We start from the raw sequence: 17,182 nt of genomic DNA on the forward strand, positions 1-17,182 counted from the left end.
CCTGGAGTAGGAATGGAGCCAGAGTCTGAAATTCAGGCATGGACAATAGAACCAGAACATAAAAATGTTTCCCCTATACTCCTCCCTCCACCCCCAGCCCATGGTTTGGGATGATTGGGGTACAGGAGACACTCTCTATTTAAAACCAAACTCCAGTGGTTTGAAAATGGGAGTTGAGGCAATCTGAACACACGAGGGCATACATTATCTCTAGGGCATGTCAGCAGCTCTCATGAGTACAAAAGAACTCTGGGTAACACAGAACATAACAAAGAGTAAGCTGGGTCCCAGCTACCATCTCCTTTGGGCAGGTTCAGAAACACTGAGAGGCAATGCACTTAAACCCTCATATAGACACATCTCTTTGTCTGGAAAACATCATCAGCTCTAAAATATGGCACTACCTCTGAGTCTTCCGTTCTCTTAACAGAATCCTGTGTCAGATGCTATAGCATTTCTGAAAATGCTCTCCTGAACTGAGTGTTTCTCCATACTCGCATGCAGGGCTCACATGATGGTGATTTTAAGAAGTGAACTCCTTAGATGTATAGAAGCTTTTTAGTTTTATGAGGTCCAGGTTGTTGATTCTTGGCCTTAGTTCCTTGGCGAATGCATTGAACTGAGTTCAGAAAAATCTTTGCCCATATCTACATGTTCTGGGGGACTTCCTGTGTTTCCTTCTAGCACTTTTACTGTTTCAGATTTCATGCACTTGGCACTGAGGTATTGATCCGCTTGGATCTGATTTTCATGCAGGGATATAGATATGGGCCTAATTTCTTCTGCATACGACTATCCTGTCTTTCCAGCACTACTTGTTAAAGATGCTGTCTTTTCTCCTTGTATGTATTTGTCCTCTGTCAATAATCAGATGGCTCTGGTAGGGAGTACTCATGTTTGCTCCTCTATTGTATTATACTATGTCTGTTTTTGTGCTGGTACCACAGTGTTGTTGTTACGACAGCCCCATAGTATGTCTTGAAGACTGGAATAGCAATCTCACTAGTATTATTCTGTTTGCTCACGATTGCTTTGGCTACCCAGGGCCTTTTCTGGTTTCACATAAATTTTAGGATTTTTTTTTTTTTATTTCTGTGAATAATGTTGTATATGTTTTGATTGGGTTTGCATTGAATCTATATATTGCTTTTGGTCATCTGGTTACTTTCACGATTTTAATTCTACCAGACCATAAACACAGTATAGTTCATCCATTTTCCAGTCCTTTTCTCAGCCTTTCTTCAGAGATTTGAAATTATCATTGAAGAGGCCTTTCATCTCCTTGTGTAGAATTATGACAAGATATTTTATTGTCTTTGATGCTATTGTAAATCAGAGGGTGTCTGTGACCTCTGTCTATGTGTATTTCGCACACTGACATTTTGCTGAAATTGTCAATTGTGTTTAGAAGGTTTCTGGTGGAATTTTTAGAATCTTTTTTTTTTGTATAATATTGTATCACCTGCAGATAGAAATAACTTCACTTCTTCTTTTTCCATTTGCAACTCTCTAATGTCATTGCTTTATTGCTCTAGTTAGTCCTTCTGACACTCTATCAAGAAGTAGTTGCGGGTGATCATGAGCAGCCCTGTCTCAATCCTGATCTTAATGCCATTACTTAAGCTTTTCTGCACTTAGAATTATGTTGGCTGTGAGTTTTTTCCATTCTTCATGGAAATAAAAATATAATCCTAGGATATATATGAAACCAGAAAAGACCCCAGAGAGTGAAAGCAATCTTGAACAAAAAGAAGAATACCAGTGGGATTGCTATCCCAGAAGTCCCACAGCAAATAAGTTTTCTAGAAGCCAGATTGCAAAGCCCTTAAAACCTGTGTACTTTCGCCTATCACCTCTGCATTTCCTGCACAGTCTCCAAGAAATGATCCTACGGCACTGCTGGGGGACTCAGAGCTGACCTGGATGTTGGGTGAAGGTCTATGCAGGGACCAGGCCACAGTCATGGATAGACTCTCTGAGCTCATTAAACTTGGAGCTTTTGCCCATGTAATATGTGGGAAAGTTGAGGCCTGGAGGAGATGTGCAGTTCACCCATGATTCTCAGTAGAGTAGCTGTTGGCATGGATTGTAACCTGAGAGCTCAGTGGTGCAGAGTTCACCAAGCATGTTCACATCTGCTGGGAGGGATTCGCTGAAGCTACTATTCAGTTTCTAGGGCTGACACAACAAATTGTCATAGATTAGATGGCTACACATTCAAGATCAAGGTGTTACTCCCTTGCTTCCTTTTCCAGTGGCAGTCCCTCTGTGCCTAGGAAGACCCTGGTGTCACTCTGCGTACCTTAATCTCCCTTTATGTCAGGACTCGAGGCAGGATGGGTTAATATCATCCTTGCAACCTTGTTTGAACTCCACCCATTCTTTAAAGTCCCTCATCCCATTCCAAGGTCCTGAGAATGCAAGATTCAGCATGCAACTATGGAGATTCATGTTTAAATCCCCTAGAAGACTCATTTTCCAGACCCTTCTTTAGCTAAGGATGCTTATTCCCCTAAATTCTGGACCACAGGAGACAGGCAAAGTATTGCATGTCATTTTAAGACAAGACCAGTAAATCTCACATGATCTTTCACACTCTCAATCTTACTCCACCAACCAGCAAAGTTCAGTGAAGGACCCTATGGAACAAGAAAAAGGTAGAGTCATTGTACAAAAAGGATCCAGATCCCTGACTGATCAGACACACTTGTCATTCTCCACCTGGGACTTTTCAGTGACCTGGAGCCAATCATACTGCCGAGATCTGGGCAGAGTTTGTTGTAGTAGTCTTTCCTGACTAATACCCTCAACTTACCAACTAATAACTTTCCTATCACACATTATAATCAGGAAATTTTGGATTAACAGTAGTGCACCAATGAATAATCTAGTTAGGCTGTGGAGAAATAAAGAAAGAAAGAAAGAAAAAAAGAAAGAAAGAAAGAAAGAAAAAGAAAGAAAGAGAAAGGAAGAAAGGAAGAAAGGAAGAAAGAGAGATAGAGATAGAGAGAGAGAGAAAGAAAGAAAGAAAGAAAGAAAGAAAGGAAGGAAGGAAGGAAGGAAGGAAGGAAGGAAGAAATGTATCTTCCCTTGATAGGGTACCAGAGTACAGAGTCTCCAGAAACCCTCCCAGACTTTCCAGCCCCTCTTCCCAATAAAGGCTAGTAACTGGGAGGAGAAGGGGAAGTGTAGATAGTAATGATCCCTTTCTTATTTAAACAGGCCATTTTTCTTCCAAATAATGTATTTTTTGTCAGCTCAAATATCCCCCTTTGATAGAAACCTGAAAATAATTAGCCCTAATAGCGCTGCTGTGAATAGCCCGGCACAAGGAGGAGGTAGCTCTTAATAGGAGCCTTCCACTCCCAACCAAGTCACCTCCTTGGCCCCCCTTCCTGCCAAAAGAAATGTAACAAGGAAAAGATTATAGGTTCAGAACCACTTGGGGAGAAATATATATTTGGAATGAATGCATGAAATCCTTTAAAAACAGCACATGCTGAAGACGTTGCGTTTAGTTTGATTTGCTTTCCAAATCACACAGGCTGCACAGTTGCAAACAATGTTTAAACAAGTATAACCCCTGAGAAGTGTGGAGAGATTTAAGAGAAATAAAAGCAAGATCAGCCAGCCTATAATCTTCTTTTCTCTTTTTTCCTCCCCAAAGCTGCATTAAATTGCCTATTGAGAACAATAACATATTTGTGCTTTTATAGGTAGAATGATTGGTATTATGCAAAGATTTGGCTAACAGTCTGAAGGCACATTCACACTGATCAAGACTGCATGCTGTTAATAATTTTCAGGATGCTCAGGGGAACCCATAATTCCCTTGGACTGCAACTTAGCAGGTCAATGTGTGCTTTGTAGGAGTACCTAGAGAGCCTAAGCCCATAGTTGCAGAGCCATGCCAGCCAATAAGACTCCAGGAAACCTGCTCCAAAGAGGGTCTTGAAGTATTAAACATAACTTAAGACCCACTTCTCTCAAACCTTGTTGGGCAAGATGTCTCACCTGAAACAGACCATCAGCTTGAAAAGTAGCACCTTGGAATTCTACATAGCACCTAAGGTTCATAGAGTTACATCCTGCATTCCAGCAGGCATGGGGATGTTAAGTTATTCTGGGTAAGTACCTTAAAGGAAGTACACATGGACATACACACTGATCTTGACACACAGTGTGCCTAAGGCTAAAATCTAGAAACAAGAGAAACGTGGATGGTTCACAGATTAAATTTGACAGAGAATGGCACAGTTAGTAAGAGGGATATATGGAAGAACACAGAGAAGAGGAGAAAAGTGTGAGTTGGAAAGTGAAGTTTGAAGTTTTTAATATACGAAAACCGTGGAGGGGGGGAAGAGGGGAAGATGGACGGGTGTATCATTGGCATGTGAGGAGTGGATAGGAATGATTTTTTCCTTGTTAATATCTGTCTTGGTTAGAGTTTCTTTCTGTGACAAGACACCATGACCAGAGTATCTGCAGCTGAATTACATTTTAGAGGTTGAGTCCATTGTCATGGTGAGAAACATGGTGGCCTGCAGAGAGACAAGGTGCTGGAAAAGTAGCCGACACTTCTACACCCTGATCAGCAGGAAGAGAGAGTCTGCCACTGGGCCTGCCTTGAGTTTCTGAAACCTCAAAACCCAACCCTAGTAACACACATCCTTGGACTAGGCCATACCTAATCTAACAAGGCCACATGTCCTAATCCTTTCAAATAATACTACTCCCTATGAGCCAATGGGGGCCATTTTTATCCTAACCACCCCAAAATCCCTTAATAAGACCATTATACTGTTATATAAATGTATAAAAGTAAAATAAAATGAAATGTTACGTTGGTCTCTTAATCTGAGTACCACACAGATGTCTGTGATTGCAAAATTCACAGGTAGGTCAGAATATAACTCCCAGCCCCCATTTAAAAAAATAGGTGTCTGTCCTGAAAACAAGTTTATGGATTGAGTTATTATTGTTCCCTGTAGACAAACACTGGCAGAACATGTCCTGGCTAGCTGTTCCAGGTGAGACATGGTGTACACAGGTGTGCAAGGATACAGACCTGGGAAGTCCCACATAAGAGATGCTGCTGACACAGTCATATTCACAAGAGCAGCCATAGCACTGAAAACTCTTTTATGGCAACACCTCAAAATTTTCAACCCAGAGGTAAGAAGAAACAACATGGAGTAGTTCATATCCATCTCTAGGAACAAGGAGGGACTGAACCTCATGCCTGGGAACCACATGTCCTGTGGATTCCAACAAGCCATTGTCTTTGAGAGGTGACTGAGGCTCATGTCCTTCAAGTCATTCCACAAAGATATCTTTAGGCCCTGGTGAGGACCTTAACTTTCCTAAGTGTTTCTGAGACTCAAAATAGATTGTCAAGAAAGATCTAGCCTCAATTAACTCATCAACAGCAAAAAGAGCTATCAAATAATTGATTATTAAAAGCATATTAAAAATGTGTTTTATTCCATTTGTTTATGTGTGTGTGCATGCACGAATGGGTGCATGTGACCATGTGTGTATGGGTATATGTAGAATAAATAGCACACACTCCTGTGCCTTTATCTAGTCCCTCTGAGCTGAAGCTTTCAGGTATTTGTAGAGTATCTGGCTTGATAAATGGGTGCTAGGACTTAAACTCCAGTCTTCATTTTTGCCTAAGCACTGTTCTTAATCTCTGTGTCACCTCTCTGGCCCCCAACAGTTGGTTGGTATTTAACTGACCCATTACTATGGGCAATGTTTCTTATTATCAACATATATCTATCTGGCAGATGGTATTGTCACCACCATGACACAGCTCAAAGCCAGAGAAATGGGAGAGTTGTCCAAGGTCACCTTTAACTGCTGGCCAGGGAGCTGAAGAGCAGTCTTTGGACAGAGACTCTAAGCACAGCTACTCTTGCTCTGACACACTTTGGGGACTGAGCACAGAGTGCTTTTGCACAGGGTCTATAATTAGTTGTCTGGTCCCAGTTGCTAGCAGGGTAAACAATGCCTGATAAACCCACAGCACTGTAAGTATTTATTACCCTGCAACCCAGCTGCCAACTGCCTAACCATTTTAATAAAAAGCTATTTTCTAAGGTTTATGTTTTATTGCGTGTACGACTCCCTTATTGGTTAGCATTTTGGAGTTGTGGAAAAGGTTATGAATTTAGAAACTGGCTGCATTCATATCATATTTAAAACTTAATGCTATTTTATTAAAGACATATGGGCCTCTAAAGTACACATATTAAATGTCATGTAAGAAAAGTAGCAGTTTAAATCATGGTCAAGTTCATTTTTGACGTGACTCCTGAGGCTTCCCAAGATCTGAACTATTTCTTTGTAAATCTGGCAGTTTAACCACACTCATAAATCACTTTCAAAGTGTATTATTTCTTAATTTTACTGTATTAGAGAGTGTTTGGCCTACACAGTGAACTGTTTGTAGCAGTTATATGAACAAAGTTGCACATTAATCCCACAGTGCTTGGAAGAAGAGGGAGAGGGAGAAGCTTTCCTCCCAGGGTCAGTTTTCTTCCCACTGAACATTTTCCTTTGTACAAACACCCTGCTCACTCTTCCTGCTCAGCCCCTCCCATCTATGCACAAGTTGCAAGTTGGCCATGGAGTTGATCTCAATACAAGGAAGAAACGAATTCTTTGTAACTTAATCTTTTCCCAAACAGCCCATGACTAAAAATTAGAATGCATGCAGAAATCTGCTTTTTTTTTTTTTTACACATTATACTGAGCAGATACTTTTTTTTAAGTGTGGCTTTGTGTAATTCAGCTTTTGACTGTTCTGTAATTATCCTAAGATCTGATATCTCCACCTTAGGTTTCAAAGTCCTTCTAGAGATGAGATAATATTCTTTGGACATGGGTAATAAGCCCCCAACGTCACCCCCAGCTTTTTCTATTCTGCTTTGTGGCTGAAGGGAGTCTAATCCCAATGACAGATTCCAGGATCTAAACCTCAGCCTTGACATCCAGATTCGCCAAGGGAGTTGGAGGGGGATTAGAAAAGTTGAGCCCAAGGTCATCCAAATGAAAGGGCTTAAGGGCTTACTTATGCATCAGGCATCCTTCTTCTGAGCTGAGGCTGTGAGGAGACTTTGCCACAGCTGTCCTGTCTACCAGGACTGTGTCCTGTTGTCCTCAAAAGTGTATCTGTGACCCTGGAGCCTCTTCCTTTGTCTGTTCTGTTCTACACTAAACCTTGAATATTTCCTTGAGCCTGGTTCCCTCTCTCCACTACTCCTTACAGCTCTGTGCTATAAGACTCCCAAATTCAGGAACATAGACATTCCTAGGAAGAATGTATGGTCTTCTTTCTCCTCTTTCATTCAGGAAATAGATGCCCAGTTAACACCTTGCAAATTGTCGCCTAAAACATAAATCTTAGAAAACTCGGTGATACAGGGTGGGAGAACGGACTAGGTTCTCTCCATTAGGGGCTGAAATGTGTCCTATTCAAATTTACTCATTGAAATCTTAAAATCCAACACAACTGGGTTTAGAAACATAGCCCCCAGGAGATTGTTAAAGTCAATTGAGGCCTTGATCATCTGGTTTATAAAAACAGAAAAGATATCATTTTGTTTTTATGCATACGGAGACCTAAGGAGAAAGAGAGCCAAGACCTGAACCAAACCATGGTAGCATAGTAATCCTAGAGTTCTAGCACTGTGAGAATTCTAGCAGGGGTTTGAGTTTGAGGCATTTTGTTACAGCAGCTGAGCTGACCGATACATATCCCAACATCTAGTGTAAAACAAAAGTATCTTTTCTACGTCACGTCACAGACGATGTAGCCAAGAACATTAGCTATCAGTCTCTATGCACCAAAACAGTGCCAGTGCAGCACAGAGATTCTATATCTTTGTCCTCACAACAGACTGGAGGACGTGCTCTAACGCCTGCCTTCACAGTGGAAAGACAGACAGCAGGAGGTACAGATCCTGAGAATAATCCTGGAATATGGAGTATCCCCTCCTTCTACGGGCACCAGCAAGTCCAACATGGGTCCACGGACCAGTGGAGAATGGTAGGTATTTTGTGTTGTACAACAAATATGGTTCACGTAGATCGTGAACCTTCCCCCAAAGGACAGCTGGAGACATCTTGAACCATGTCAGGAATAAAATCAAAAGCTGAGTATGTGGGAGGAATGAGTAAAATATGACAAATAAAATATAGGAGAGACCATGCACCCAGAGAGCCTCTGTGACACCCTAGAGTGCCTAACAACAACAAAATAAGCAAGAGATGACACATGTACATTTCACTCATGAACTGAAAATTTCTTTGAGTTCAAGCCCCACTTAAAAATTCCATACATCAAAAAGAAGCTATATATATGTATAGTATGTGTGTGTATATATATGTTTGTATATATGTGTATATATATATGTATATGTGTATATATGTGTTTTTATATATGTATGTATATATATATAATATGTGTATATATGTGTTTGTATATATGTATGTATATATATGTATATGTGTATATATGTGTTTGTATATATGTATGTATATATATGTATATGTGTATATACATGTTTCTATATATGTATATGTGTATATATGTTTGTGTATATGTATGTACATATGCACATATATAAATATATACATACATGCATATATGTGGAGCCTAGACAGAGAGAATTAGCTTGCTATTGAAAAGACATAATGAGTTCTAATTCAGGTAAAGTAGCTCAAAATGTACTGCCATATTTTAAAACGCTCATGAAAAATGAAATTATCCTAAAGCATCCTTGGTGAGAAGGCTGAGTAAAATTGCCGTCGCTGACAATGGCACTGAGTTTGGCTCAATCAAGATCAAAGGAAGCAGAGCACTGTGCAATACTGATAGCACTCTGCCTGTCTGATCCTTGGAGATGCTCTGTGTAAGACAGAGGAGGAATGAAAGGGCAAATTGTCCCACGGCATTTGGGTCCCCATGGGAAGACCTGCCCTACTATGCTAGTGATAGAAGAGACTGGACTTGAGTCCCCAAAGGTAGTCTGTTCTTACGTTCTTTTTTTTTTTTTCCTATCTGATGAATGTTTTCTCTATGTAGTCCTGGATGTCCTGAAACTCTCTCTGTAGACCAGTCTGTAGACTTTAAGCTTTGAGATGTGTCTGCCTCTGCCTCCCAAGTGATGGGCTTAAAGCTGTGGACCATTACTCCCTGCTATTTAACTGAAATTTACCTGCTGGGCAATATTCTCTTTCTACCCGTGCCTTCCCCCAGCGCACACACACACACACACAGAGAAAGAATGGCAGAGGTAGAGAGACAGAGAATGACAAAGACAGAGAGACAGAGACTGAAACAGAGAGAACCCTGAAAGTTTCTGGGAGTGTCTAGAAATCAGCACAAAGACTCACACATGCAAAGCTACACCAATGCAAGGCCCTAAAAACTGCTTCCAAAAAGCAGTGCTTTGAAGATATTTCCCCAAGACAGGGGATGCCACAGTGTGAACAAACAGAGAAATAAAGAATCCATCAGAGATTTCCCCTTCAAATGAATGTGACAAATGGTAAAGTCAGAAACAATAGTGAAAAATACACAAACCACAAATGTTTGGCTTCCAAAGCTGTTTCTAAACATATTGCCTAAGCATTTTCCAAAAAAGAAATTAATTAAAAAATTTTTCCATCTCCTTAATAGTAACTAAAAATAGAGTTTGAGTGTGTCTGAAGACAAGAAACATCCATGCAGAAACAAAACCAACACAGAGATCATGAACACAGTTGGGTAGTTAGACATATCCAGGGAAACCAAATGACATAGGGTTTGTTCTGGACATTTAGCACTGCAGAGAACTTTTAAACACATATTGGCTAAATATCCAGTTGACTACATTACAAATATCTGCTTAACTACAAATTTAAAAATTTGTTTATGAGCAGGCCAAGATTTACGTAAAATACAGATTGAGTGTTGGTAAATTTTATAAATCTTGAGGTAGCCTCTCACTTTTAATTCTAAGTCTCATTAATTAATTTATTTTATGTGTATGGATGTCTTGCCTGCATGGATGCATTTGTACCATATGTGTGCATGTGATGCCTGTAGAGGCCAGTACAAGGCGTCTGATGTTAGAACCGGAGTTACAGACCATTGTGAATCATCATATGGCTGCTGAGAATCACATCCAAGTCCTCCGGAAGAGTACTCAGAGATATTACCAAGCCCTTTGATAGCTTTTATATGTTTGCGCTTGCGTTAAATGACATATGTACATTTATTTTAGAATAGCATAGAATTTATGGAAACACTAGTTTAGTCATCAAAATAACCCAATGTCATGATCAAAAAAACTACTGAATAGGGCTCCATGGAAGGGCAGATAACTATCATGACAGTTGCTACAACAGGGAGAAATCTTTCATTGTTATAGACTCATAGAGGCCTAAATATACATCTGAGAAGAGCTACTTCATAATTTGAAAAAGTCCTGCTGGAAGGAGGTGGGTTCTGAAAGGAGAAAAAGTTGGGAAACACATTCAGAGACTGGCTACTAACGTTGCAGACCACACCATTGACTGCCCTAGAAGTATGCTGCCCAATGGGAAAGCTGTGAGACAGAGATCACGGTGATCACATGACTTCTCATCAACGTAAAGTCTGGGTAAATATCAAACGCAAATATCCAACCCAGAAGAGGCCTAATTCACTACCCACAGCAAAGGACTTTTCTATGTCCTCAGCTAATCATGCTCGAACCAACTGAATGACGCACAAGCTTTAGCGATGAATTTCTTGGTGTGGTTTGCTGTCTATGGTTCTTGATTATTGTAAGGACTGAGCCCCTGCTATAGGCCCAGCATCTCAGATGTAAGTTTGAAAAAAGAACAAACCAAGTTCACAGCTTCCAGGAGCTGGTATCTCAGAAATGGCCAGTTTCCTCAGACCAACAAGAAACCGGCCTCCCTTATGCTCACTTCCTGTCTTTACCCAGCATGGCCTTCCTCATATAAACCCCAAAACAAAGATAAGGGGAGAAAAACTGACTGTTCATAGGGAAATTTGTACCTACCCACAAATGTCAAGATTGGGACTTTGTAAAGCAGTTATGGGGACAGGTGATTCTTGGACACAAGAAACCATCAATGTGTAGTTTAGAAAGAGAACTGAACACACTTCCAGAGCTGGTGCACTGCTGCTTATTCTTTGGCAATCTACTTGTCCTTCACCTTATTTCCCTCTTTCCTCTGCTTTACCCTCACCTTTCTGAATATCTGAAGACACAGTATACACTAAAATTCAATATACACAATATACAATAAAATAGTATATGGGTGACAAAACTTCAAGTCAAACATTCTGGGAATCCAGACATGCTACAAACAGAATGTAGGACACTGGTTCACATCAAGACTCGAGCATAGATATTAACCTCACTTTCTCTGTAAGGAAATAATCATAAAAGCAAGCAAAATTATACGTACCTAACTGCTTTCAAACATAGGCCCTGATTCTCATCCCAGGCTCCCCTGTGGCTATGGCCCCTGTGGTTCCTCTAAGGTTCTAAAGATTAAACAGTCAGTAGCCAACTTTGTGTGTGTGTGTGTGTGTTTGTGTGTGTGTGTGTGTGTGTGTGTGTGCATGTAAACAAGAGGGCTCAGCTTTAAATAATTATGTCAAAGAAATGACAACTGTGCTCTTTGCCAGAGCAGGGATGAATAATTACAAAGCCAGGACATAATTAAGTAATTGTGACTGTCTGGGATGTGGAACTGCTTCTCTGATGTGCAGGGCTGGTGTGGCCATACGCACCCTCCTGAGCAGGCTTCTGTGCTCCTTTGATCTATATACCCAGTGCAGCATTGGGGGTCATGGTCTGGTCATTCCTGATGCTTTTCACTAGGGTCTTGAGCTTCTCAGTATCTAGTTTGATATCTCTGTTGACGATGACACTATTTGATGGCCAATATTTGACAAGGCTAAGGATTTTATTTTTAAATTCTGGGAAATGAGCAAATCTTAGCTGTCACAGGTCTCTCTCTCTCTCTCTCTCTCTCTCTCTCTCTCTCTCTCTCTCTCTCACACACACACACACACACACACACAGAGCATGTGGGAAGAACTCTCACAGAGAGTATGTGTCTGCTTGTGTACCTGGAAGAGCCCACTGTAGCATTACTTACCTGTTTCACGTGAATGAGACCATCCTTCCATGCAAGGATTCAAACTCAAAAGACAGGCAGCTTTGAAACAACAAAAGCCAAAGAGCAGACACAGAGGCAAAATGTGTCATCAGGAACAAGAACTAGAGAGAATGTGGATTCCAGTGTCCAGGCATGCCAGGTACCAAATCAAACCTTGGTGACACAGAGGGTTGATTATTTCCTGGCTGATTTTGCATTTGCGTCAGCTGAGAACACCCACCCTGCCTACTCCCCACCTGGAAGGCAAGGGCTGTGATTGGAGAGGCATTTTCCGCTCTCCCAAATACTTTATGTCAGGAATAAAATGAAAACTGCTCCCCAAATCACAGCCTCCTTGATCATCCATCAGAACCTTGTGCTGAATAAGCACAACAGGCCCCTGCTGCCCTGGAAAGGACAGAAGCCAACTTGAGATTCCGGTTCTGTTATGAAAAATAGGTCTTCAGCTAGTGTGTGCTGTGCAGTTCCAGCAATCTGAAGGAAGGAAATTGCTCTCCACTTAGAGGCCGACTCAAGGTGTGCACATGCCTCCCAGAACATACATATGTATATATACATACAGATATGGGAAATCTATCTGCATAGGAACAAACATGTGTCTTTACACACAGCAAATAGGCAAGAAGCAGCTGTCTGGGTGCCAGTTTATTAATTCAGCGAAGAGCTCATTTGGTTCCCTCTTATCTGCAAGAAAAATACCACTGTATATTTCAGAAACCAACAGATAAAAGGGAATCTCCCTTCATTTGGCAGTATGATACACCAGTAGCACACTGGAATCTTCTTGGGAATCTTGAAAGATCATCACATAAAATCCGTTAACCATAACCCTTGTTTGGGTCCCAACTGTATCTCATCAGGATCTTAGGCTTCTGACCTTCCCAGATCCCCCAAGCACAAAGCAACAGAAGGGACCTCCTACTAGAAAATCTCAAGGCGCTGCAGAGACAGAAGCCAAGGTCCCCATGCCTCTTGGCCAGGGGCATTTCTGTGTCTCTCTGCAAATAATTAATGAGCATTTTTAAGTGTAATACAGTTAGTAAGAGCATTAGAGTCAATCACGCAAACATGTACTAATTCTATAATTGATTGGAAGCTAATTGGGAACGCTGAGGAGCACGCCTGCTCGTGTTGCTAATGACTCCGACAGCTGACAGCAGGTTTTAAGAAACCCTTCCCCATGATGCTCAAAGGCAAGAGGAGATTCCGCCTCTCCCTATCCCCATGCAGAGAAGCAGTCTATCCCCGCCTGCCTTTCTCACTCAGGCTCTCCTGAGAAGTTTCAACTGTGCCACGACTCTCCAGGGAAAACAGCGACCTCTCTCCAGGGCTAAAACAGCAGTGGGTGAAGAGACTAGGCCCCAAGGGTAGAATCCCAGCTCAGGAATTCATGACCCAGTGACCTTGGGAAGCTCCACAAACTATGCTGGGACTGAACCCCATCATATGTGAAATGTGTCATGGGTCTATCCTTCTATGTGTATGGGGCACAGCGTAGGGCACATACAGAATACAGCGTCCCAGTACCTCTCCGGCTTTCTATCTGCAGCTTTACAGTTTCCAACCTCAAAGCAAACGAGGGCAAGATAAATAAAGATCTGCTTTGTGCGGTATAGACGTGAATGTGGGAAAGGCAGGATGGCCAGTATCTGACCCCAGGGTATCCCAAAGACTTCATCTGCTGTACTTGGCTGGGGTTGGTGATGTTGGCTGTCTCTGAAGTCCTAGAAAGAAAGAGGAAAAGGAGAGAAAGGAAGGAAAAGAAGAAAGAAAGGAAGCCAGGAGATAAATTCTTTCATTTGGACCAAATGGCCGAAGCTGAAATAAAAGCATTCATGTGCGTTCTTTCAGGCCTGGGCTCCAATAAGGAGAACTGTTAACACTTTAATAGCTATGAAATGAATCACTCAATTAATTCTCCACATGCTGAAACAGGTAACAATACATTTATCTGCCAGAATTATACCCTCCATATCATATATTTCCACAACTGTTAGCAATTTCATTCAGCATAACAGGAAATCAGTCGCACCTCATGGATTCAGGGAAAGAAAGTGGCCTAAGGTCTGCTGCCAACAGCGTAACTTGATGGAAGAGGTTTCATTGTTCTGCTCTGTTTGGGCTTTGTTTGGCTTTGCTTCCCCCCTTAATCACTTCCAATGCATGTACGGAGGGCCATAAGTCACTGGGTGAGGACAAACTAGACCTTCAGGATTCTTTGCCAGCATTTTCAACATATAGCTGCAATTTCATAGGCAGTAACTAAGAAGCTCCACAGTGCTCCAGGGTAATGAAGTTTCTAGAAAGGGGTCATCATCAGGGTCACTGAATCTATTACCCGGGCTTAGACTTTTTAGAAGGGCCCAATGTCTCCCAGAGAGATTACTGCAAACATTCTTAAAACCTCCTTGTGTCTGAATCCAAGATTCCAATCCTACCCTCAAGAACTGTATATAGGAAGCACATAGCAGTCCCATCCCTGACTGTGTGGAAACCCTGCATACTGTGCTAACATCACCTCAGGGAACTAAAGAGACTTCATCTCTGATGGAAGAAAATACCCCTCCCCTTTAGAAGCAAGAAAGAGGAGCCCTCTCCAAAGGGTGAGAGGAACAGGAGAAACGCAAAATTCTCAATGTGTTCTTTTTTCAGCTCCAGACCCCATTGAGAAGAAAGCATTGAGTGTGCCGAAAATTTACCTGTTGAATGTCACTCAGCTTCATTCATGTTTCTGTGCACCTTAGCTATTTTTATACTGTTCGGCTAGAACTCTGTGATCATGACAACTTAGCTATGAAGTAGTTTATTGCAGGCTTAGAGTTTCGGAGGGTGAATCCATGACCATCATAACAGAGAGCAAGACAGCAGGCAGGCATGGTGCTGATGTAGTAGCTGAGAGCCGACATTCCAATTAACAAGCACAAAGCAGAGGCAGGTAAGTGGCAACCTCAAAACCCATGCTCATAGTGGGACATTCTTCCAACAAGGCCACATTCCCCAATCCTTCCTAAACAGTTCCACCAGCCGGATGCCAGTATCCAAACACATGAGCCTATGGCAGCCATTCTCATTTAAATCACCAGGTATGTTTCAAATGAGTCTCCTTAGACTGAGTGATAGGGAGACCTAAATTACAGCCGATTTCATGATTAGGCCAGTCTTATATCTATGACTGAACCCTGGTGTGAGATCGTGTCTACTTTGTGAATACACAGGAAGATATCACCCATGCTCTGCAGAGAAACTAGTGACGTAAGAAATTAAAGCCCACATGAAAAACCAAACAGTAGCAGCTCACCTTGGGTTTCACCACCTTCATGAAGGCCCCTCTGACCAATGCCTCCTCTCGTTCTTGTCTGGTGACTTTCTGGGCATCCAGAAACTTCAAATTGGGCAGCTTGTACAGAACAAAGCACCTTGGACAAAAAAAGGCACAGAACTTGAGAAAGTTGTAATCACTGCGTCAGGGATGCCGGCAATAGGTCTGAACCTTGGGAATCCATACAATAAGGCTTTAAGAGTTTAGATCTTAGCCACTGCCATCCCCACCCATACCCAAAACACCCCCTAGGGGAAATGTGAAGGGCTGTACTTTATATAGACATACAACCAAATTTGAGTCATAATTACACTTGACTCAAGGGCAGATACATAGATTTAGCCAGCCAGCAGAACCCTGTCATTGTTTTCTTTTCTGTCATTCTGAGAAAAGAGCTTTGCTTCAACATGGAAAGTTCTCAGTAAGAATATTCTAAACCTTGATCAGATGACCATGTATGTACCTGCCATTCCTGGGGGTATTTATATCATTCTTTTTATTGCTACAATAGATTGGCAATTTGGAGCTGAGGCTGTAGGCCAGAATTTCCCAGGTAGAACCTTAAATGAGTCCCCATAAGCTGGTTGGCTTTGGCATAGAAGTAAGGCATGTATGTGGCTGAGACATGTTTCACTGAGGACTCAAGAGAGTCTCACGTACTTTCTGTCATCATTTCTGGGTAATTTCCACAGTGTATCACAGAGATGATATTTATCAAGGATACATAGGAGGCAGGAGTGTTTCTAGTTTTTTTTTTTTTTGTTTGTTTTTTGTTTTTTTTTTTAATATTTCCAAAGACTCAATTTCCTCTCTTCCCTTCGAAAGATCATTTGTACTCATAATAGATTACCACAGATAAGCCAATGGCTATGTGTGTGATAAATTGCCATTTACAAATCCAACAGATGTGTGTAAAGAGTATTGACAAGAAGACGTACTTGGCCAGGGTCTATGTTTATAAATGTATAAGTGTATGTCCACTGGTCTATGCTTCTTGCCAGCTACACTCATCAGCCTAGTTTCTTCCCGTCAAGACCACACTATCAACTGAATGAGCAGCTGTCCTGACCCTCTTTGCTTTGGAAGAAGAGATAAACACTTAATATCCTTAGCAACAAACCACCTCTTAAGAAACCTATCACTTCCTGCAGCAATCTTCTCATAATTCTGTCATCTTCCAAGTCCCAACCTCAGGAAACATTCCTTCTCACCTCTAGCCTACACAACCTTCTTCATTCTCAATGCTACTAGAACGCACTGTCAGCATCCAGTCCAACATACTGCATTTCAGTCATTTCATTGCTGTCAAAGTAATGGATGTCCTTATCTAAGCTACAATCTTCTCAAAGGTTTACCTTCATTCTATCTTGGAAACCGAAGCAAGAGTGAGTTCAGTAGCCTGTCCATTCATTTCAGCTGCACAAATATTTCTTGAGTACCTACTATGTGCCAGGTATCTAGGGATACAGAAATGATTATGATACCTCTCCATTTTCAAAGAGGTTCTTATTGTCGGGAATATTTATGGGCACAAGACTACCTAGAAATTATTAAGGCTAAGTTATGCAGCAGAGTGGTTATGGCTGTTAGAATTCTTCCAAACTCTACCCCACAGTTACCGGGCACTATAAAAGGGGCTGCTTGCCCCCTCCTCACGCTCTTGCTTTC

At 41.5% G+C, this 17,182-nt stretch overlaps 1 protein-coding gene across 2 annotated transcripts in view; it reads right to left on the minus strand.

Moving 5' to 3' along the window:
* Nucleotides 1–17,182, minus strand: part of LRMDA (leucine rich melanocyte differentiation associated) — a gene marked incomplete at its 5' end in the record, with an annotated part of 952,780 nt that overhangs the window by 382,793 nt on the left and 552,805 nt on the right. For both annotated transcript variants that reach the window (XM_080926984.1, XM_080926985.1), the window contains one exon: nt 15,494–15,611. In XM_080926984.1, coding sequence (XP_080783110.1) covers nt 15,494–15,611 — 118 coding nt within the window. The remainder of the gene's footprint in view (nt 1–15,493; nt 15,612–17,182) is intronic.

This window comes from Micromys minutus (genome assembly GCF_963924665.1).
Source record: "Micromys minutus genome assembly, chromosome: 12".
In the NCBI taxonomy this organism is placed as follows: Eukaryota; Metazoa; Chordata; class Mammalia; order Rodentia; family Muridae; genus Micromys; species Micromys minutus.